The sequence below is a fragment of the Dromaius novaehollandiae genome, chromosome 1 (genome assembly GCF_036370855.1).
Source record: "Dromaius novaehollandiae isolate bDroNov1 chromosome 1, bDroNov1.hap1, whole genome shotgun sequence".
NCBI classification, from domain to species: Eukaryota; Metazoa; Chordata; class Aves; order Casuariiformes; family Dromaiidae; genus Dromaius; species Dromaius novaehollandiae.
In genome coordinates this window covers 30,844,615-30,866,700 of record NC_088098.1, presented here as the reverse complement: position 1 = coordinate 30,866,700, position 22,086 = coordinate 30,844,615, and the positions used below count along the sequence as shown (strand labels likewise).

The window sequence follows — 22,086 nt, the reverse complement described above, 5'->3', positions numbered from 1 at the left end:
ATTGCCATGCAGACAAAAGATGTGCTTTTTAATTCTTATCAGATGGTAATGGGGACCCCCTGATTTTAAAATCCATTACATGAAAATAGTAGATAATGCTTTAGAAGACTTTTTAGCCTAAACATACCTTAAAATATGTATCAAGTGTTACAAATTACTTTCTTTACTTCAAGAGAGAAAAAACAGCCAAAAGAAACAAAAACAAGACTCAGCTGCATTGAAGTGAATTGCAAGGTGCTAACCCAGTTTGTCAGCACACTTAAGGCTTGGCCAGAAGAGGTCTAGTAACCTAGCTGCTGCCATCTGGGAAGTCATTATCACAAGGTGTCTCCATACGCTTGTGGGAGACTGCTGCTCTAGCAGTCTGACTGAAGAGGGAACACATGCACCCACCTCAGTCACTCCACTTCACTTGCCAGTATTTCAGTTTCAATTAACAAGAAAAATATTTGCATTAAGATGTTTGGCTGAACTGACCGGGCTGAATAGTGCCAAGAGGGAAATAACCTCCAACTAAAGACTTACGGTAAGCAGCCAAGGAGGAAGCAACATCTTAAACCCATGGTTGTTTATGGACAGGTTCAAGTCAGAACTCTTAGCATATGGAAAGCAGAGTAGAAGGTGCTTTAATCCCGTCACCTCCATCCATGTCTGAATACTCATTTCAATACTGTTCATTATACAAACATACTTGCAGTCAATATGTAGGTCTAACTGAACAGATACTATTACCTGAACCCCACAGAGGTGTCAGAGTTAATTTTATCCAGAGACAAATCTCAGTTATAAACTGAATCCTATTGCAATGTCTTAGTTAAAAGCTGAATAGTATTGCAATAACTGCTTGTAATATGGCAGTTATTTTCCTTAGAGGCAATAAATACTCCATTAATCTTTTCCATATCAGTCAGCACTTCCTGAAGGGAGGAGGGAGAAGAAATACCTGCCTCTTGTTCTTGGTCCAGTTAGCCCATAGCAGGAAGTGAAAATGCAATGCTTTAGATCTACATTTGCTCAACAGTGAAAGTTGATGCTTCAGAGGATGGAAAAAAGTCTTCCCACAATAAAGGGAAAAGTTAGTATGTAAACTTAAATCTGGCACACACCTATTCATGAATATCCCTGATGTGGATTAAACAAATTTCATGGTATAAGTGAAACCCAAAACGTAGTTTGAAATATTTTATTCAACATGCTTTATTTTTCTTAAAAATACTTCAATCATGTTAAGTCATTCATGGTATAATACACTCACTGCTATACTTGAATAATCAGAATTTACAATATTAGTCTGCAGAACTTTAAATTTATTCAGAAAAGAAATAACTATTTATCCATAAGACTCAAAGCAATGTAATAAAAAAAGGTCTGAAGTACTGAGACCATGGTCAGCTGAGTTTTGTCTCAACTCTGTCTCCCACTTAATCTCTACACTGTTCTGTTCAGCTGCTGAGCAGAACATTAAAGTAACAGCTGACTTGTCAGGCAGCGCACATTCCACAGCATTTCCAATTTACTTTTTTAAATACAAAGCAATTCAAGAGCAGACATCTCCTGCCTACCTGTGAAACAAAATAGCTTTTAAACTAACCTGAATACAATTAGTGGCCCCTTGCAGACAGCCAAACTTCAAAGGGAGACACCTACTTTCTGCTACATTCTTAATGCAAGAAAGTACTGTTGATGGCTGACAGCTTTGAGAGTTTTACTTCTACTGAAGATACTAAAGCAGAACTCATTTGGAAGAGGCCAGTCATTACGAGTATTTGCATAGCTGGACCTGATCTGGTGGCCTTCAGACACTACCGTAATGAACATGTTTATATAAAATATAAGCGTTAATAGTGTAATATGTAACATCTTGGTATAACATTTGTAAATTAAATTCTGAAAAAAATCCTTTGGTATTCTGACCACTGCAGCCAAGTTAGTGAGCAAGAAAAGAACATACAACATTTATTCTGATTGTCACTAAAATGTTACTGGAGGTCTTCACAGCCTCCTGCGATACATCCTGGAAGGAAAATTAATGCTAATGTTTTGTGCGAATTAAACTAAACATGCTCAAAGATACTGGTGCAAATAACTGTACCAGAATTCACCTCCTGTTATATCTTTCTGGTTAATTAAATGCCAGCAAACGCCACAAAGAAACACTGCACTGTTCTATCATCCTCCTCTGATGAACCTGCCTGCTGAATAGCTAGAGAAAAAATTGCTAACCAAACATTAATGAAACCAACTACTGGACGTAAAGTTCAAAAAGTAGGCTAATGACCCAGTCACAAGAATATACTTTTGTCCTGCAAAAACAATTCAGTAAAAACAGCTAAGATTATAAACGCCTTCATTACACATCTCAACAGTAGATGAGGGGTTTTTACGTCTATTAGAAGCACGAAGTCTATAGGAGGTTTGACGCTCCTATTTTTATCAAGTTGTTGAAGGCACATGAATCAAAAAAATTTATAAAATGGAGATGCTAAATTAACACTTTGGTTCTGTCCTCACCACAGAGAATGCTAGAGTAATATTTATCTAAATTGCTTTCAGGCTGTGGGTAGAGGTGCTAAGATACTGAAACAAATATTGTTCATACACTGGTTTTGGTTTTAAAAAGAGCTGTGTGTCAAAAGGACTATAAAGCATCAATCCAAAATCTCTGAAGGCTTTTAAAAATAATGAAACTTAACTATGAATGAAAATCTGTATAGCAGGTAACAACAGGAGAAATTAAAGCAACAAAATTAATATGCCATCTTTGAAACAAAACAACAAAATTAACTTGTGAAATATGGGCCCTGCAGCGCTCAACTTCAGTATCAGGAAAACCTGTTGGAACAAATAAATTAAGACAGACTTGCACTGATACCACAAGGTAATCATAATTGTATCGTCTTCCCTCCCCCTTTAAGATTTCTCTGCAGGTACTCACATTTTAGTTCACATGTGGACAACATTAGCCTGTTCCATGATTAGCACTCACCTCATTTCTACACAACACATCCCACATAACTTGAGGCATAAAAGAAACTTGGTGACTAACCTAGGCTTCTAAAGTACACTTCACCAAACTTTAAGATTGTTACAGTAGCCTTGCCAGTTTATACCGTTTGTCCTAGCTTCTCATTTCCACCACAGTGGTATATCAGCACAAGTGTTTATGCAGCTATCATGTAGCCAGGAGAGTATGGCTCTAGAGTTGCATCTACTAGAAGTAAAGGAGCTCAGTGGCCTTGTATGTATTTCTAACACAGAGAAACATCACCTACCAAAGAAACAAAATCACTTTTAAGGGGAAAATATGACAAACATTTAAAAAACGCCAGAGCTTTACAGTATCAGTTGGAATCTCATCTAAAATCAGTATGTCTTGCCACTGATTCAATGATCTTTGAATTATGTTTGTAAGAGAGAATAAAAGAAAGAATCTGCAATTTTAAGGGTACACAGATTAACTAGCTTTCAGTATTCCTTCAAGTTCTATTCAATTACCTCCTTTTCACCATAAGTTCCAAAGATTTTAATTTTTCTATCATTCCATCTCTACTTTCTGAACGCCTATGCACCAGCTTTCTGCCAGATCAGCTTGTCTTGATGCTCCCTTTGTCTTCTCCTACAGCTATAATGAGGTGCCTCACCCTTTTTCATGACCATCTTATGCTTTATATAATTTCTCTCATTTTTTTCCACAGTGGCTATTTGATAACTATCTTTGTTTCATCAGTCTCTACCCTGCACTGAAAACTAAGCCCATTCACAAACCCATGGTATTTTAAAAATCAGTGTCAATGTATACATATCGACAACCCGGGATATCACAATTTTTTACAAGTATACATCAGAAAAAGTCTCTTTAGTTCATCACTCCCCCCCTCCTTTTTTTTTTTTTTTTTAAAAAGAACAACAAAACAAAACAAAACAAAACAAATCTTTTGTTGCCTAGGATAAAGACTAAGTTCCTTGTTTCAAGCATTTATTTCCTTTCATGACAATGGAATCCTACGGCATATAAATGGTAATATAATTACTAAAATTAGTCACATTCTAAATAAGACTTTGACCAGGACATTGAAGTGCACACCCTGCTCTTGTAAAACTGGAAATGCCAGACATTAAAAACCAGAAACAAAGAAAATGATTTTCAAGACTTGATTTGCAACCAGATTACAGTAAGTATTTCTATATTTGCAATACAAAGAACCAGCTTCAGAGTTACGGAAAATTAAATATTTTTCCTTAACTACATGAAAGTATTTATTACTGGAGAATCAATATATTAAAAGAAAGCCAAGAAATATGCATTTTATGCTCTGGAAGGTAATTAAGAGCAGTTATATATCTTGCTTTCCCCCCCACATCAGCTTCAGCTTCCTCAACCTTTTCCCCACTGACAAAGCATAAGGTACCTTAGGGAAACAGAATGGCTAGAACTTGCACCATCACTTTCTATATAAAAAGCATCTGCTATCTATTAGTAAACGGTAGTTAAATAAAGGAGCCATTTACTTTTTACAAGACTGCCACAGACACATGAAGTTCTGTCCAGGTTTTTTCATTTGCTCTGCATGCTGACTTGCTGCAGTGTATGAAGGCGGCTGCAAACTGATCTGCTGGCCCTGTACTTGCACTGTTGGTATCGACGTTGCAGGTGTGCTCTGTAGAAAAGTTTAAAACACGGTTTTAAACAGGGCATACTATAAGACATACTGTTTACTGTCTGTACAAAAACCTTTTATTCCATACTTTAATCAACCACAGATTTTTGTATTTTAACACTTTGAACTCAGACTAATTGTTAATATACATAACAGCAAAATCAGAAACAGATACACCCTCTGTAATATTTACACAGAAGTTTCTAGTATTCAAACAACTGAATCTTATGTCCAAATTCAAATGCAGAATTATGAATACGGCATCATGGAAACTGGATAAAACTCAAGCGTGTTCATTAGAAGCAAAAAAAAATATCACCTTGGAAATGAGGAGACTAGTTGATTAACACTGTTACGCAGTAAAGTAACTTTTCATTTATATTACCTGTATCACCATTAGTTGTAACCCTGAAAAAAAACTACACACTCAAACCACTGTTCTAAATCCAGGACTGAATAACAATTTCTGTGAGCAGGACATTTATGTTGCTATGTATTTTGAACACACTTTTTACATGCCAGTTGACATAAACTAAATAACACTGAAAGTTTCAAAGCTACTAGTCACCTGTGAAAACACCAAAGAGAGACTCTTTAAAGTGCTCCCGACAGTTTTCCTCATATAGAGAAATTATAACAAAGGAATTTCTCAAGGGCACTAGTGGAGCAAAGGTTAGAAACATTTTGCAATGGCTTTATTTGTTCTTTAAAGAAAAAAAATCTATGCAAACACAAAGGTTTGTATTATCATCAGCGTAGGGAGTAGTCTGCTTTCCTATTTAACTGTAGAAGAAAATATTGCTAAAAGAAGTGAAATGAACACTGATAAACGATGAAATGGTTTTATATGCTACAGTTGTGGAATTCTTAAACGGTCTCATTAGTACACACACTGTGTGACAGAGTTTGCAAGAACAAGTTTAGAAGAACAGTGTTAAAGAAACATTTTCAAAGACCATCAGGCTCAAACTATGACTTACAGCTTTCTCTTTAAAACTTTGCAAACAATGTAATTCCTTAAGCTCTTCTACAACCAGCTAGAACACATACTTTTATAGAAAACTCCAAAAGCCCAGAGCTTTTAAATAGGTCATATAACGTATACAGTGAAGTATAAACATTTCAGAGAGAAAACAGATGTTTCCCCTGTCCCTTTTCAACAATTCAAGAAACTTATTTTTAACAGTGAATAAAAATTCTCAGAAGTGACCTGGAAAGTTAAAAACAAAGACAAAACATGCCCTTATTATTTTCTGAAGAACAGAGACTGAATGATGGATTTCCCATCTTGGACCAATGCACATGTTAGAATACTGCTTCTCTTACTTTTTTCCTCGAATGCTCTAGTCAGCCAGCCATCTGGAAGGTTGATGACAATAAAAATACTGTATTTTTGAATATAACTATCCCAGATTGTACAACACTAATAAAATGACAAAAAGGACAGCAAAAAACACGTAACTATAACCAAAGCATAACTATAACACCCCCCCATGCCCAAGCATAACTCCTGATAAAAATAAGGGGAACTCAGCAAAACCCTAGAAGACAGCATAATGAGCAGGTGATGCCTGTGATCTGTGTGGGTCTGTGAAAAGTTTTAAGAAAGTGTTTAGTCCATCAGTCAAAAATACAAACAGTTCTGAAACTCTGAAAATGATTTTCACCTCAGTGCTATTTTACAGATTGGCAAATGAATCTTCACAATGCATCTTCTAATATAAGTAAACACAAGGGGACCTTTCAGGATCAACATTTCTGTAATAAAGCATTTTTTACATGAAGCCGAAAGTAAAATCAGTGAGTGTCAGCAACACAGCTCGTTTTGCAACCTTCATTTAGCATCCTTGTAAGAATACATTTTGATGGTCTTTATGCGACTTTTTCTCCCTACAGAACTTCTGCCTTATTTAATGCACCAGAAAGTGAGTGCTTACTGAACAAAGCCAGCACTTGGCTTCATTCTCACCATTCAATGTGTGGTTCATCTATTATTTACTCATTGCTAACCAAACCCTGCAATTAATATCCAGAATTATGAATTTTCCCAAGGGTTTTTCTGGCATGCTCCACTAGTGGCATTAAAGGTTTTAAACTTTAAATCTTTTAATGAGACAGTATTAACATTATTAATATTATTTTAAGCAAGGAGAACTGAGATACAAAATCCGAAGTGTTAAATACTGAAAATGAAAGAGCAAGGAAAAGAAACCAGTTTTCAGAACAGTTAAATTGTTTTCCCCTTCCGATCCCTGTCTGCCCCAAGTTCTGGCAAGAAAAAAAAAAGCTAGTAAACTGAAACATATAAAATAATTCCAGGTGTTTAGAATTCTATTATTATTGCTGTACTACAAAGTAGAATAGTTTCACTCAAACTTGTAGCATTAGGCAGCTATAATGTCTATGTATTTTTAAGTAAAATTTATTGTTTATCCATAGTACTGTGCCGATTACATTATAAACATGACATCCCTTCATTTGTCAATTTGTTTCCCAAGGTTTTATTTTAGAAACCTAACTTCTGTGTTCTAACACTAGATCTCAACACTTTCTTTTTTCTGTTTACTAGATCAGGAATAAGAATGATTTCTGTTTTCAACCTCTTTTTCCTGCACTGCTTCTCATTTATTGATTTATGTCATGCAAGACACACTGGAAATCTTTAACATTAGGTACAGTCTTCATCTTTCACATATAAATAAAACTTTATATTCTAAAAACATCCCTAGGAATACTTGTTATGTACTACCTAATTTATACTACTGCTAAAAAATGATTACGCAAATTTCTTTACTTTTTTAACATACAAAACTATGATAGACATTTTGCTTCCCTAGTAAATTCTTTCTCCCAGTTTCCCCTCCTCCCCCCAAAAAACCTCCCAGTTTCCCCATGTCATCAAGATTTTCGCACAATTGCCTTCTCTAGGAAAAGCACTTAATAATTCTAGATTCCCTAAGAAATCAAATGCCAAATACTCTGGTACGCTTGAAAGAGTTTATAGCATTTTTTCATATTCTGATTAGATCTCTCTATAGCACTTCTGGGTCGCAGTGAGATCTGATTTGCAGGACTGAAAGGTACCTCTTACACCCTATTTTTTTTCCATAATATGTAACCAGGTCATAAAATCCCTTTCATAAACTGAGTGACATCTTAAAGACTTGTAAATCCTTATACAGTGAGAATATAAAATAACTTTTTTGTGTTTTGAGAAGTTCAAGATTAACAGACCAGAGTAGCTAAATCTACAATACGATTATAGCAAAACTTTATTTATATTTAGTGATTTCCTTTCTCAAAAGATCTAAGCTAATCTGCACTACAATGACAACTAGTTCCACATGAACTGACCTTCAGGAAGCCTGAGTTTTGACAGGCATCTCTGGGTGCCCCAGAACACAGCAAATCATGTGACAGCAGCTCAAACTAATATACTGCACAAAGAAAGGACTTTGGCATGAAAGATAACGGGCTGCAAGGCATCCGGGAGCAACTTTTTTAGAATAAGCACAGAAACACCACTTTCTAACAACTTGATTCTTTGCCTTAATTCCAGTTTCTTATGACAACTCCTAAAACAGCATGCCCTGAATTTGATGATTTCTCAATTCCTACATTTTATGGGAGGTTTCCTATTTCCCTGTCACTGGTTGCTAGGGTTTTTACAGCAAGACCTTGATTCAAGGCTTGTCTCTATCCAGAATTAGCACACAGTACAGGTGCATAGATGCAAAATCTCAAATTTTGATGATGACAGTCAGGATTTACACAATTTCATTGTTCTCTTTGCAAACCTGGCTGAGCTATGTGGGTTGCTGGATATCAGTAGTTTATCTCACAGAGATAAAACCTGACTGACCATATACAGAAGAAAGCAGAATAAACAACTGCAGTCACTGTTTCATTGTCTGTGGGCTATTTACCCGACCTACAAATTAAGGACACCTCAAACACAGCCCCAGCTCCGGCCTGCATTAGCTCAGGTACGGTGCAGCACAAAACACGGCTGTACTGCTTTCCAGGTCAATTTTGTCCTTACATGGAGACTATGCTACGCTCGGCATGACTTGACATCCCAGGACCTAGATCAACTCCTCTAGCACCATGCTGCTACCACTAGGAGCGTACAAGGTATCAGAGCTGAAGGCAAGGTTCAGTATGGAGACATGGCAAATGTCGAACCATAGCTAATAAGCCCAGCCAAATGGGGCTGCCCCTGGGAAGAGCTGTCCATATCCCTCCAATGCACTGCCCATCACAGCAGGTTCTGGCTCAGGCACAATTGCATTCCAGAAGTAGCTTTTTTCATTATCCAGCTACTGAGACTCCTATACTATAATACAGTACAACTCCTGTATACAATAGCAAGCGGTGACTATACGCATAAAGAATTCTTTGGGATACAAAGTGGAAAAAATGGAGAAAAATATTAAGCTATTTTTTTCCAGTCATAGCATTCTCAGGCATTTCTCCAAGCATAGTCATTCCTCGTCTTCAGGATAAAAACGTCACTTTGGAACTGACCATATAAAAGACAGGAACAAGATATTAGCCTCAGCACACCAAGAGCTTATGCTATCAAAACAGAGAATGTGCTTTAAAAAAAATATTTTTCCACCTTGTTCCCCGGGCCTGTGAAAACCAGAATGCATTGCAATGGAGATAAATGTGCTGGGTAGCTAAGGCTAACAATGCTGGCTGTGCTACTCAAAGCATTTTCCTTGAACTACATCGCTGGTGCTGACTTTAGGGGCAGCTGTTTGGTCACTCACCCAATTCATTTGGAAGGAAATCCTTTGATGGTCTTTAAAGTATTATAAATCTAAGCGTACAAAGTAAGACAAGAAAATTTATACAAAAATGATATAAAACCTTTTAGTATTTTGAAGTATTGCAATATAAGACTTAATGCTCAATATTAAGCATAATTTTAAACACACAAACTTAATTGTAGAAGCTACCAAAACAAATGATTCCACTGTCTTTATAAATTAATGGATAACACAAAGGTGCTTTTTTAGCCTTAAGCCTGCCAATTTTATTTAAAAGGCTTACTTTGCCATCAGCAAGAGGAAAACACTGTATCCCAATATGACGGGGATTCTGTTGTCATACATTATGAGTCCTATGCAGTTTCAAAGCACTAGGCTGCTTTTCTTCTCCCACCATGAGTATGTACCTGCCTGCATGTAAACATGCTTAACTGCAGTAACAATCAGTAAAAAAAGAAATGTATTTTTTTTAAATACCATAGGATTTTGAATTCAGTATTACTGAACATTTTGTATTTAGCTTCTTCAAGACAATAGTTGTGTATCAAAAGGTAACTTAGAAGCTGAAAATGAATATAGCAGGATTTGAACACAAGGGAGTGGTCAGGTAGATGGACAGGCATTAAAATAAATGTTCTTTTATTATTGTTATATTATTGAGGTTTAAGTCTTGCAACAGAGTGCTTCAGAAGTGAAGAGCAATAAAAGCTCGGAGATTCTGTATTTCAGTACTTCCAGCTGAGAAGCTCATTCGCTCTACAGCTAGGAATGAATTACACCTCCTGGGGCTACGCACCTGCTTTCTGGTGCATGGTAATTCTCAGCTTCCCAATCAACAGGGAGCAGGAGCAAATAGTTAAGGCAAAGCTTGCACCGTTTTAGCCACCTAAATTTCCACATAAGCATGTTTGAAGTGGGCGGCCTGAAGAGGAACAGGAGTGCATGTTTATGAGGGAATGACAGTGATGAGCAGGGAAGTGATTACTTTAAAAGCCAGGTAAGGCAATTTAAAACTGATTTGCTCACTTCTAGGAACTTGGTGTGATATCAGAGTGTTCCTTCAAAACACAAACCAACTGGGACAAGCCAATGTGGTTATGTTCAAAAGATGTTTTAGAGGAGTCTGAAAAGGAGAAAGAAAGAAAAAGAAAAGGAAAAAAAAAAAAAAGGATGGGCAATTATGCATTTCTTATTCTCTTTCACCCACAAGTCCAGCACAACACCTCAGGAAAGTAATAATCCATAAACAGGGAGCACAGAATAAAAGAAAGTCGAGAAAGTAAACTGCTAGCTCCATCTCCTCTCAGGCTACATTTAGAGGGCAGACAAAATGCAGATGGATATATAAGAAAAAAAATCCAACACTGTGAGCATCTGTTCCTCTTTTGACATAGCCCAATTTTTTGTATAAAAAAAAATATAAAAAGTCTTTAAAGTCAGTCTATACATTCTTATCTTTCAATAAGCTCTGCTGACGTCTACAACATCTGATGAAGACAATTAATATGAAACAATCAAGACTGTACACATAAAAATATCTGTACTTGTCTAATCAGATTTAGGTAGCACTACCTGGGCTGTCCCATAAAGATCAAGTATATGATTTTTATTATTTTAGCAGAGCAGTTAAATCAACATTTCTCTTCTCCTCAGGCATATGGCACCAGCCCATTTCAAACTACCAAATCATATTATGAAATATGCCTTCTCTTAACTTCTACATTCACTGAAGAATTACTTTACTTCTTTTCTTGCTTTCCATCATTTCACTTGTGTGTTCCCCCTCCTCTCCTGATCTGCTCTGGTGAACTCTTACTACTTCATTTCTCCAGTATTTCCAATTTCCATTTGTCCTTCCTTATCTTTGGTTCAAATATCTTCCCTTTCTGCTGCTCATGGCAACTTATCCTGTTACAGTTGCATAAGCAATACTCTCCTCCTTTTTCTGTCCTCTAGATCTCCTTTTCCAGCCTTCCTCTTGTGTTCTAATTTTATCACAAGTTTTCCTCCTCTTTTCCCTTCTAACTTCTCTCTGAAATACATGCTTTATCTTAAAATAAAATTTTAAGACAGCAAAGAAACGGGAAAACACACATAATTAACTTCAACAGCTATTTAATTTTGCCATAGTTGCATCTATCCCTTTAATTCCTATCCCCTACCATTTTTCTTCATTGCATTATATCTATAATAAATTTCACACCATGCTCCCCTATTTCTTCTGCAACATATCAAGTATACACTAGATACTGCATAGACAATAAAACAATGCAGACATTGTACTGAAAACAGTGTTTGTTAGCTGCTTTCTTTCAAAAGTCAGAGTCAAGGAAGCTGCTTACTGTGCAAGAAACAGGCTCAAGATGGGAGGGAGAAAATAGGAGATGCCCGTATTTCGTATGATTATACAGGGCTTAACTCCAACAAAAGTTATTGGAAGAACTTGCAGAGCTCAAGAGAATTAAGCTATATCTGAGTACTTCTGGATGACTTTGACATACTCGTAAAAACAGACTCAATATTGGAAATGCTTAGCACCTGGATTTTCAACAGAGAAATGGCTATTGCAGCTGCTCAGCACCTACAGGGTGAGGCAGGGCAGGAAAGAGCAGGCCTGTTTATACACCCCCACATTCATTTTTAAAGGAGCATTAAACATTCTTAAGAGTTTTAAACCAAACTAGGACGTCCACTATATCTGAAGAGAGTACTATAAAATGGGTTTTATCATCAGTTAGTGCTTAAACATTATTGTAATACACATGATTAATAAACAGCCACATGTAATGATTAATGCATGTAGCCAGCAAATTAAGATTGTTCACCAAGATCAAAACTAATAAACTCCTTCTCCCACATTCCTGTAATTCTGAAGAAATCAAGGACATCCTACGGACAGGAGAATGAACTAAATTCCATGGAGCAGACATCATACAAGGGTTACTTTGATCTGCAGACCTGTCTTGAATGGCAGAAGCAAGCTGGCAGTTTTTCTGTATGTACAGGTAATGGAAAAATGCAGAAAATAATAATAATGGTGTCAAAAAATAAATGGTACCTTACCCATTTTTAAAGAAACTGTAAGCAAAGAAAATACTCGTTAAAGAACTTTTGCTCTGCTATCATGAGAGAACAGGTAATCTAATCCAAAGGAAAGGGTTAACTACGTTGCTCTTGCTCTTTTCCTCAAAAAAGTCTGGGAGTTTGACAGCACAGCACCTCTTTGAGATAAAACCGCTAATGCTCATTGGCCACATGTCCAGGGAACAAATAACTACAGAAATAATTATTCAATTCTGGCCATTTTCTATTTCAGCCAAATCCTTAGGCAAGCTAATACAGAAGGCCGAACTATGAAATACCCTAATACAATCAGTGCAAAAAGCAAGGCATAGTTAGTATATCCAAGCTGCAGAAAATCTACAATTTATCTACTCCATTCTCCCTGTGCTGCCAACAGACATTTTCATTTCAGTCAAATGATTTCTAGTAAAAACAAAGATAAATAATTATATATAAAAAAACCCACCACAGATCTCTCTCAAACTCACATAAAAGTTTTTGTTTAGGTTTTCAACATATTACAGAAAAAAATCTCTGTGTGAGAGGAAAAAAAGAACTTTAATTTTTAGCCCTGATTTCTGACAACCAGATCAAGGAAAAGCATCAAAGAACTTTCAGTAGAAACCAAACTTGACACAGAAAAAGAAATGGCACTAGCCATCACTTGTCGAACTCAAGTTCTAGCTCTGTTCAAGCCCATAAAGACTACACACCTACAAGTGCTACACCGTCAAAAAAAAAATGAAAATAAGAATAAAAGGAAATTAATTGTCTTAACTCCAGGTCAAAACCCACTAACATACAGTCAGATTTCATTTCCTCTCCACAGTCTCTCAGAATTCTGTGACCGTCAAACCTACCAGTCTACTGGTCCTATTTAGGTAAGAAATGGTTTTTTGGAGAGGGATTTTCTGTCCATGTACAAAGCTAAAATAAATTCTAGGGAACAAAACAATCTCAGACACGATCATCTGTAGTTATTAAAACTCACACAAGTGATGGACATACTTCGTTTCTAATAAAGTCTTAAGGAGTTACTACTTTAAAAAGGTAAAAACAGTTTAACCAGGAAAAAAAAAGGCCCTCCCCAAAGTCTGTCAAAGAGAATTAAATAAAAATACTTATTGTGTTAATAAAACTAATATTATTTTGACAAATTTACAAAATAGTCTTTTCTCCTGACTACGGTGAGTTTGTGAAGCTATTACTATCCTTTCAAGATCATCTTTAAGTGCAAGAACTTCAACTCATTTCAGCAAGCCAGATGTAGCTTTGGTGATTAACTTATGCAAAACAAAGAAACAAACAAAAAAACCCCAAGAAACCCCACAGCCATCTATAATCAATAAAGACCAAGAATCAAATGAGAAACAATACTGATATATATGTTTTCACAAGACTATATAAAGAATAATTTTTGCTTTCAGAATAACAAATTGTTTTAAAAAAAACAATCAATAAACAAAAGTACTTTCCTCACTGTGTATCAGGTTGCAACCTAAGTTAATCCCTCTAAACTATTTTAAATTCAACTGTCATTGACATCACAAAAGCATGCAAAAAACCCAGAACTTAAGTCCATGAAAGAACAGAAACTATCATTTAATTAGTATTTTAAATACTATGTAAGAGATATCAACTAAGTTTACATTTTCATATGCATTCATTTCACAGTATTAGTCATAATTATAGGTTTTTGGAATAAAAAGTACACTGCAACATACCTGTGTGACCATGCTTTGTATATACGTGGTTGGATGCTGCTGCTTTTGTTGAACAGCACTTTCTATTGCTACTTTCGCTACAGTGCTTGGATCCGCTCCAGCTGGCACAGCAACCATAGTTGCACTGCAACCAGCATTGTTGGGGTCACTGATTGTAACAATTCTAACTCCTACTTTATTTGGAATTCCTGGAACAGTTTCCCTGTCATTATCCTCCGCTGGCCTCTTTACAGTTTTGCATTCTGCTGTGCCATTAGTAGACCGAACTTCGGATGACAGGGTAGACTGGGACACTCTAGGTCCTGAGTGTGGAACTGCTATGATTTGATGCCCCTGTATAACAGAGGCTGTAGATTGTGGTGAGACAACTACACTTGGGCGTTGCTGAGGCACATCTGAATTCAAACTTGAAGCTAGAGGTCCATTAGGTAAATCAGTGTTGGTACCACTAAGTTGCTGGGTTAACAGTTTTGCAGCCTCCTGTGTACCGCTTACAACAGGTGAACTATTCAAAGTTAATACAGGCCCATTAGAAATTCTTTCCCCTTGATCACCTTTGGCAGTATCTTGCTGCATGGCATCCAAATTCCCTTGTTGTTCCACAGAAGATATCTCACCATTTCCTACATGATTGGAAGTTTTGTGATTTGGAATGTTTTTGCTCAAATAAGAACCATCTCCTTTATCAAAATCACAGATTCCATTAACTAGGGGCTTCTTCAAATCACTTTTAATTTCCTGTGTGTCCATTTGTTCAAAGTTCTGTTTTCCAGGAGCTCCGTTCTCACCCATTTCTAATGATGGCCCATTACTGACTTGTGAGCACTGATTGGCCTCATTCTGAGTTTTCCCTGAGTTAGAAGGAGGTAGACTGGAGTCACTATACTTTCTCCCATTTAAAAGACTTCCCACCTGCATTTCATTTTCTTTTGCATCCCCATTGCTGGTGTTTGCAGCTCCTCTTCGACAGGAAGGATTCTCCATAACTTCAATTTTACGTTCATGAATGTGTAAACCTGTTGCTTCCTTTGCTTCTTCCTCCTTTTGGCAAATTATTTTATCACCTTTGAATGGGGGAGCAGCAGTACACGGTGATTGTCCAGCTGAAGGTGCTTGAGTAGCTGGAAGTGTTTGCACCTGTAGCCCAACTCCTGTCTGTGTTCCACTCACTGCAATTCCTGCTGGAGCAATGATTTGAGTTGTGTTTCCCTGACTCACAGTTGCAGTAGCAAAACTCGTATTTGGCACAACTGTTATTGTAACCTGGTTGCCAGAAGTCCCTTGGAAAATAGTTGCTGGGCTGTTTGAGATCAACTGGCCTGGCAATATCTGCAAGTTAGAAATGGGTACTGTTTGTACTGCCCCTTGGGGCGGGATTGCACTCTGGACCAGCTGAACATTTTGTTGTCCAACTAGCAGCTGCTGAGCTGGAGACTGTCCTTGAACTCCAAAACCTGGTGCCTGGTTATTGGCCATCTGATAAACCACCTGAGGGCTAGGAGCTCTTGCATTGTTAGGTGGTGGAATCTGTGGAGCTGGGAGTATAAGCTTACCCCCTGGAGTTGAGGGGCCTCTTTTCGGAAGAAGCAGTTGTTTTATCAGACTAGATTCACCAGAGTTAGGCTGGCCAACTCCTGTATTAGCTTGTTGTGACTGAACTTGCATTTGTATTGGTGGTTGTTGTTGTTGTACTTGTACCTGTACCTGTTGCTGCGATGATGCTGGTGAATGCTGCTGCTGCTGCTGTCTCTTCACAGAAAGCATCTGGCTGACAGTAGGAGGGGGTCCCTGTGACTGAGGAGTGGTAGATGAAGATGACATAACAGTAGGAACTTGATTATTTGTGACTGGACCTGGGGATGGTGAAGAAGATGGAGTAATGCTTGGCTGTCCAGTCAACTGGACAGTTTGACCAGCTGGAATTGAGGCTGGATTAGCAAGCACAATTTGATGAATGGCTGGTGCATATGTTTGACCTTGCTGAGCTGGCTGGCTTACAATCACTACGCTTTGTTGGGATGGCGGTGGTGGCTGCTGTGGCTGTATCGGCTGTTGTACCACATTAGGTGGACCTTGCTGAGATGGCAGAGGCTTTGGTGCAATATTCTGAAACCCTACCCTCGAAGTCTGTGGACTTTGGACACCCGCAATAGTCACCACCTGCCCAGCCGCTACTTGGAAATTCTGAACGGTGGTGGCAGAAACAATGTTAGATGCAGAGGTTGTGACATACTGCTGTGGTGCTATGATGACTGTATCTTGTTGCTGGTTACCAGCAGAGGACTGCTGAGATGAAGTTTGCCCAGGCTGTGATGATGTGGTGATTAGCTGTTGACCCTGTGAAACTGCTGAACTGCATGCTGGTATGTTTTGTACTCTGCCAAATATATGACCCTGAGGTACAGCTTGTTGAATTACCGTAACAGGAGTGCCCGAAGGTATCTGTCCTGGTACCACTGCATGCAGCGGAGACTGTTGTTGAATTACAGGTTGGTGGTGAAGTAACGTCTGAGAACTAACAACAGTAACAGACGGCTGTGGTCCTGTAGTGCTGTGACTTTGATTAGAAGCTTGTGGTGCTCCTCCCACAGCAATAGTAACAGGAACTGCAGACTGGGGAACAGAGCCCTGTATTACTGTGGCCTTCATTACTTCACAGGAAACTGGACCTTTACTCTGTATAACAGTCACTGGAGCATTTTGTTGCTGCTGTGTATGAACTGAAGGATTCTGTGGAATTCTAGAAACAGTCTGTGCCACAGTATGAACGCCTTGAATCGGAAAAGACATCTGTGTTGCTGTCAAAGTTGAAGACTGGTTAATAGGGGTCCTCTGATAATGATTTCCTACGCTTTGTGGCCCATGTGGGATTCCTGTTGACATAAACAAGGCAAAAGTTTAAATGCAACGATTATTTCAAAACAGAATATAAAAAAAATTTTTAAATCCAAGGTTTGAATTTATAATTCTATATGAAGTAGTTTCTCTTCTCAACTATACCGGATCTGAATTAATGGTGGCGCAACATGGCTTGTCTGCTGACTGACAAGCATATGGGTTAGATGTCAAATACTGGACAGCATGCAAGTACATAGTCCAATGCTATTTCTAACATCACTGAATAGAATGAATTAAAACATGTGGCCCCTACTCCCAATACCTTCAAGCTATTTTTATCACTGAAACTACTTTCAAAAAATTTTGTTTTGTTATTGTAGTTTCAGAATCAATGCAAAATAGTTGATATTTAATCAATTAAAAAAACCTGCTGGCGAAGGAGACGAAGACACATCAGGAACTGAATCAACCCGGACAACAGGGGTAGACGAAGTTGGTTGCTGCTGATAGTACATCTGAATGGGAAGTGGTATAGCTCTCCTTTTCACTCCTACCACATGTATATGTGCTTGACCATTGTTATTTGGATCTTCTACTCTCTTCACTGTATGATTTGGAAAGACAGTTCTGCCAAATACAACATACATTTACGTTAATAAACGCAGTAAGTCAATTCTCCTACTGTTTTTCTTTTTGTTTTAACAAACTCTGCTCTTACGCGTAGGGAGGGCAAACACATATCTTTTCTGTGATTGCACTAGTGCCTGCAGCTTTACGGTACAGCAGGATTCCCCAAGAGCATCCGAATATTCATCGCTGAGGACTAATACGTCCACCAGAATTTGGCCAAGTTCTTATACAAGAAAAATGAAAACTACAATACCTCCCAAAACTACCTGGGAAAGAACAACAATAGCTATAAGCATAGATGGAACTCTAACAAAGTTGCTGAAATAGAACAAAATCAATTTAATTAAACTATAAACATTTGTTCCACTTAAAATTCCCAAACTGGATATCTTTCAGACTCAACTCTGTAGGTGTTTTCCTCAAAATCTGAAAGTGCAGATTAGTATTGAGCATATACAATTGCTTCTTTATTGTTGCATAAACTTTGTCTTACCGCAGACATTTATAAAATCCAGTTGATGTTAGGATTCCACCTCGAGCTAATTTACTACAGGTAGAGAGGTATTCAGAGTACATTTCTGCTCGAGAGACTGAGCAATCAAGATTCACCTCAAAATGTGCATTCAACCTGAAGATGGAAAAATAAACTATGAAGCAAGTACAGAGATAGTACTTTTAAAAGAGTTAAAACACTTCTGTCTGTCTCACAGAGAACTGAGACCTGATAACAATTTGGAAAATGGCATTTTAATGTACTGTCTTGTCAAATGTCTATTCCATGCTTTCTACTTCTTCCTGCTTATGATTGAACACATAAGACCCTTAAGACATGTGCTCAGTGTTTTACAAGCAACATCTTATTTACATATGTAATATGCATGTGTAGTTTTATTATATATTCAGAAACCAAAAAAAAGAACGTTTTGGTGACAGCTCCTGCCTGCAAGCTTTACATTTACTACTCAAATACTCTATTGTTTCAAAAGATGGACTGAACAGTCAATCTTCCTTCAAAAACTTCTATCAGAAGTCTACTCATCTTTTGTGTCAAAAACAAGATTTTGTTAACGGATCTGGTAAAGCAGTCTTACTTTAAGATAAGAGACAGAATAACAATCTTAATCCTCCAATTCTGACAGAGGTGGGGAGGTGGGAGAGAAGGGACTGGGATTCTAAGAGAGCACATGTGTGCATGCAGACACAGACACACACGCACACACTCATTCCTGGAGTCACACAGTATTCAAACATCATAAAATCCTTGAACAACCTGTTCTGCCTAATGTTAAATTTCCAGGCAGATAAGATGTATGTATGTATCTCATACAGAATCTCCACAGAACACACAGACCTTCCAATCCCCAACCAGGAAGCTGCGACAGAGGAAACAGTTTTCTGTTTATTTCTTTGAGATCCATTATTCTAGCCCAGAGACATGTGAACAGTTCATCCCCAGCAGCAAACAGATACATAAAAACTCCCCACACAGTGTTCAAGTTCCTGTACCAGCAAACAGGCTCAGACAGAACAAAAAATCTTTTAAAATTGCCAGTATTTAGTGTATTGAGCTGAAAGTTTGGAAAATTACACTAAATACCCCTTTATAGAGTCCTAGAATCCCAATATAATTAGATATTTTTAAAGAGAAAAAGCAAATGATTATTTAAATTATGCTCTCCCACAACCAGTAAAAAATAAATATAATACCATTTCTTCTGCAGTTTAGTTACAATTCTATTATTACAAAAATTGAGATCACACAATACAACAGAAAGTCTAGGTGTTAATTTGGTATACCCAGCGCGATAAACATTTCTCTGATATGTCATATTAGACTCACACACTATAACTGGTATCAGCAAACAGAACAGAAGATATTTGGGACTTATACTGGTGACTGAGAATTAGTGATTAGCACTGTCACATTTGCTTACCTTACAAGAGGACTCTTATTCAGGCTAAGCTGGCTTATAATACATGCAGGAAGGTCAGTTTAAATACCTCGTCTTTCTGCTGCTTCTAAGAGATAGTAACTTCTCTAAATTCTACTGTTACAATTTACTCCTTTTCAATTCCTCTCAATAGGAATCAATGGCTAAAACGTACTATAAAAATTTACATGGATGTAAGACTCTCCATGTCTGCACTGATGGAAATGCTTGGAAGCAGCTATTTCTATGCTCTCAAATTGAAGAAAGGTGGTGGTGGGGGGTTTTTGCCAATTTTTATTTTCCATTGGCTTATATCAATCTAAGACTAACTGGAAGAAAATTAAAGTACAAAATACAGTAGCACTCAGCACAGACCTGGAGAAGCATGCTGTACACAGGATCAGAAACAAACCAAATGTTCCAAGTCTTCCTCATAATATGTTACAGGGTTTGTTTCATTGCATTTGTCATTTGACAGTACTGCACACTGCAGCACAGTACATGCCTATTATTATTTTTACAGTCAAAACTTCTATTTTACATTTTCTACAGAGTGCAAGATTTGCCTTCTCTCAAACTTTGCCACCATAAGCTAGATGTCTAGCTCTTTCTATAGTCAATTGAGAGAAGGTGCCACCAGAAGGTAGCTCATAACTCATTTTATCAGAGACTAGGCAGGTGAAGGTAATTCATCTTACTATAGAGGAATTTCTCCCTTCATTAATTAAAAAGCCTAGGAAACAAACTTTGGCTAGACAACAACTTGTAGATGGCTAAATTCCACTGCAGTGACTCCACCTATCCCTGTATAAATATCTAAATACGAAATTTTTCATAACCTAGCAACAGTATATATTAATAATGCTTTGCAGAGCGTAAATAGAAGCATGGGTGCAACAACAGTTGACCAGCAAGAATACACAACAACATTTCTCCTATACATTCAGAGCTCTACTGAAAGTAAGAATAAACCAGAATCTTGATTAGCGAAGAGCTTTGAAAATTCTAAGCTAAGCTCTGAAAAATTCTACCCACTTCATCTTGAAGGCCTATATATGATCAGTAAGATAACTCCTGTACACACAAAGCATGAAGCAGTAGAGGTGGAAGTGTCCATCACAAACTGATTAATACAAATATTTAGAACATGAGTAGATTTATGTAAGTCAAAAATAGTTCAGAAAGATCACACTCAGTCCACATGAGAATCACAGTGAAAATAGTTTTTCCTCTAAATATCTGACAAGTAATCAACAGTATTATTACAGATATCATGAAAGCAAGCAAATTTGAAGGGGAGAGACTTTATTTAATCTACTTCTAACTTGCCTGAGACTCACAATGGTCAGATCAGTCTTGCAGGGCCCTACCTTCATAATTTGAGAATTACTTCTGTATTGGTGCAATAATACAGGGACATATTACCAGATGAAAACACTGATTAAACAGATAATGCTTCTCCACAATTTTAAGGAAAAAGAAAGATTAGAGTTCAAAATCAAAATAAATTCTATTCTAAGAGAGAAAATAACTAATATAAAGTATAAACTGTCAACATTCTGGTTGAGCTTTTCTTTTGTTCTTCTTCAAAGCAATGACAGAGTGGTTTTACTTTATACTTCTCAGAAAAATGAATCTAATGGTGAACAGAAGCAAGCTAGAAAATTCTGTTTGACACATGAATACAGGCATTTTTGTTTTTTCTTCTTCATTAAAGTATTTGAGTGGAACTATACACTTACCACTGACATGCAAATTTCTCGCTGTCTATTTCTACTATTCCTGGTGGTGGAGCAACATGCGGCGCTGCCCTAGAGGCTGTGGAGAATGAAAAAAAACAAACAAAACAAAAACAAAAAACCTTGCTGAAACAATTATTATTCTCCTGAATGGAGCACTTCAAAGCCATGACTTTCACTGCTACAGTTTCTCCTGATTTTGTAAGCAAGCATATGCCCAACTAAGGCAAGTCACAGAGGTGGTCTAAGCAGACTACAGATTTGCACCAAAATTCACCGAAATGAAGTTGGTCAGGCCAAAGCCAGGGCCACCACTTCAGTGCAATCCAAAGTAAGCACTTAGTGGAGGACAGCTTCTCAGTCAATCTCAGTACTAAGGTGGCTAGCATACTGAAAATGATTCAATAGCAGCACAACTCTCCATCAGAATAGACACAACAACATAGCAATTATGTTTCCAGTTCATAAGTGGAAACAGGTATACTGTAAAGAATTTTGCTGCGATGTCACACAGGTTCCTTAGCTTCACTCTCGTTCATCCTTTTATTCACGTTCTTTTCCAGTCGCATTCACTGTGATTTCTGAACACATTCCAGAAGTACACTTAGACACACAAACTAGTACCTATCGTAACAGTTCTTTCTTCTTTTTTCCTCAGAATGTTCCATCTTGTGTGCACTTGTTGTATACTGCTATGTATTTTTATTAGTAAAGACAGAATGAGGTGC

At 37.4% G+C, this 22,086-nt stretch overlaps 1 protein-coding gene across 1 annotated transcript in view; it reads right to left on the bottom strand.

Moving 5' to 3' along the window:
- Positions 1-22,086, bottom strand: part of ARID2 (AT-rich interaction domain 2) — a 111,199-nt gene that overhangs the window by 9,248 nt on the left and 79,865 nt on the right. The window contains exons 12-16 of the mRNA XM_064508195.1: positions 21,362-21,437; positions 18,182-18,316; positions 17,486-17,685; positions 14,221-17,093; positions 4,510-4,658 (exon numbers count right to left, since the gene is read on the bottom strand). Coding sequence (XP_064364265.1) covers positions 4,510-4,658; positions 14,221-17,093; positions 17,486-17,685; positions 18,182-18,316; positions 21,362-21,437 — 3,433 coding nt within the window. The remainder of the gene's footprint in view (positions 1-4,509; positions 4,659-14,220; positions 17,094-17,485; positions 17,686-18,181; positions 18,317-21,361; positions 21,438-22,086) is intronic.